Here is a 2,567-nt window from a genome sequence, read left to right on the forward strand (position 1 = left end):
CGAGCCAGCGATTCCGACTTCGCCTTAGACAACCACCACCGAGACCTTCGCCGCAAATGACATCGGAGCCCAAGTGGGCCTATGCCAAACAATCGACCCCCCAAGCACGTCGAGGAGGAGGCAGCTCCGACTCCAACCGTGATCTTCATAGGAGAAAGTTGCACGCCTTGCACCAACGCTCGCACCAAACAAGTGGCATCGTTGCTACAAGTCGCCTCGCAGCTCCGACTTCACCATCATGGTAGGGGTGACGAAGGGCATACCGCAACTCCGATCCGCTCACCATTGTCATCGTTGCCACGCAGCCCACGACGCCAACATCAACCATCTTCCACGGGTCCCTCCGACCTAAGCAGCTCCAAATCGATGCCCTCAAGAGGGGAGACGACGCAAGAGCGCCGCCATCGACCGATCATGTCGGATCTAGGGATTACCCTGGAGCATACCAGACAGGATGACAAACAGCACCTCGGCGATGTCTTCAAGAAGGGAGCGGCGCCCGAAGCCGCCGCCATCGCCGGCCTCGGCCAGCTGCCGGCCGGCCAGCCACCGAGGACAAGGCGTTAGCCCGGAACATATCGCGCCATCCTGCATCGTGCTCAAGGTCAGACCGCCTCCATCCCTCAACCCCCATCTCCACCACGGCCGCCACACCCACCCGGCGCCGGGCGCACCGCCGGTAGTCCACCGCGCGCGCAGAGCTCCTGGTCACGGCCGCCGCCGCCGCCCGGGGACGCCGCCCCGGCAAACCGCCGCACCTGCCCCGGACCTGGGCAGCACCACCGGCCGTCCCCGCGCTGCCGGAGAGGCCCCTCCGCGGCACAGCCCGCCGTGCCGCCCGCGCGGCCAGATCGGGCCCGGGAGGCCCGCACCGCCCGCCGTCACCAACAAGAGCGCCACGACCTCGCACGGCCGCCGCGCTTCACCGCAGACAGCCGCGCCCGCCGACCGTCGTCGTGCCCGCCGCCCGAGTCTGCACTGGAACAGCCGTCGACGCTGCCGAAACAGCCCGCGCGCGCCGCTGCCGCTCCATGCCGAGCTCCCGCTGCAGACCAGGGAACTCGCGCCCCTCCGCCGGAGGCACCTCCACTCTACGCTCGCCCCTGCCTCCACGCCTTGACGCCGAGCCGCGAGCCGGCGTCGCCGCCGCCGCCGCTCGAGCCAGCCTCAGCCCGCGCATCCGCCGGATCTCGACGAAGAGGCACGCCCCGCGCCGCGCTCCACGGGCGAGAGGAGATGACCCGGCCGCCGCCGACGCCGCCCGGGCTTTGCCCGGCGACGCCCTCCGGCGGCGGCGGGAGGAATGGGAAGAGGAGGGCGACCCCCGGCGGCGGCGCCTAGGGTTTCCTCCCGGCCGCTCGCGGGAGCGACTCGGGAGGTCTGGCTTCCTTCCTTCTTGTTCTAGCCAAGCAACGAATAAACCCATGGTTACTGTTGTTCGAATTCCACGCTACTGCCAGTCACATACTCACATGGATGCCCTTGTCCTTGGCTCCGTTCGATACAGAAATCAGAATTTGCAATCGTCCATCATCATGATCTCGTATAACCCACCCCAGATCTCATGCTCCCTCGCCACCGGCTTTCCTTGCTCCGGCAGGCACGATACGTGCACCGGCGACGACGCCTTTGAACAGCAGGTCTCGCGATGGCTATCCGAACAGCGCTGCGGCTGCTCATGCACCCAAGAAGAGGCCGACGCTGTTGAAGACGCGGCGGCGACAGGGAAGTTGAGCTTGGCACGGTGGCCGCGGAACTCGAGCGCCGCGACGTCGTAGGCGCGCGCGGCGTCGGCGGCGGTGTCGAAGGTGCCTAGCCACTTCCGCACGGCGCGGTGCGGGTCGCGGATCTCCGCCGCCCACTTGCCCCACGGCCGCTGCCGCACGCCCCAGAACTTTCCTCCCTTCCTCGCGCGCCGCTTCCGCACGCCGCCATCCTTCACGCAGCTCGCGGCGGAGCGTTCTTCGCCCTCGCTGCTCGAGGCCGTGGTCGCCGCGGACTCGCAGCCCCGGCACCCATTCGCGCCGCACCTGGCGCACGCGGGAACGGCGGGGGCAGCAAAGGGTGTTGTCGACGGCTTTTGGTGCAGCGTCGGGACGACGGCGGCGGTGTCACCAGACACGACGGAGATGAGGGCGCGGACGAAGATGGAGTTCTCCTGCTCGGTGTTGGGGAGCTGGAACTCGCTCTCCAGCCTTGGCACCATGACGGGAGCTCGTATAGGTCAGCAGTGACGTAGAGTGAGGTCGGTGTCCGAAGAAAGTTTTGCGATCTGAATTGAGTTCGAGTGATTCGCTCTGATGTTTCAGGTTGTCTGGTACCGTGCCTTTTATACATGTCCACGCGCATTTAAAGCACGTTGTTGTCGTGGGAACGGAAGAGTAATTAAGTGGATGGTTAGCCACATGGCACATCCACACAGTACCCTGACGGCTGGATATGACCATATTTGAGCTGTTCACACACGTTATCTTGCAAGAGCAAATCAATTAGTAGGTAGCCTCAGCTTATCTTCAGGCCGACATGGCCAACAAATATGTCCTCGAGCTCTAGCAAGATTATGTTGG

At 65.2% G+C, this 2,567-nt stretch overlaps 1 protein-coding gene across 1 annotated transcript; it reads right to left on the reverse strand.

The window, feature by feature from the left end:
- Positions 1 to 1,417: 1,417 nt before the first annotated feature.
- Positions 1,418 to 2,318, reverse strand: LOC127305925 (uncharacterized). Its single transcript, XM_051336523.2, has one exon. The coding sequence runs from the start codon at positions 2,204 to 2,206 to the stop codon at positions 1,511 to 1,513; it is 696 nt and encodes a 231-aa protein (XP_051192483.1). The 5' UTR covers positions 2,207 to 2,318; the 3' UTR covers positions 1,418 to 1,510.
- Between the last annotated feature and the right edge of the window lie 249 nt (positions 2,319 to 2,567).

The sequence above is a fragment of the Lolium perenne genome, chromosome 6 (genome assembly GCF_019359855.2).
Source record: "Lolium perenne isolate Kyuss_39 chromosome 6, Kyuss_2.0, whole genome shotgun sequence".
Lineage (NCBI taxonomy): Eukaryota > Viridiplantae > Streptophyta > Magnoliopsida > Poales > Poaceae > Lolium > Lolium perenne.

Bases quoted from the DNA above. Each gene is read 5' to 3' on its own strand.
- LOC127305925 (XM_051336523.2), bottom strand. From the start codon at position 2,206: ATGGTGCCAAGGCTGGAGAGCGAGTTCCAGCTCCCCAACACCGAGCAG.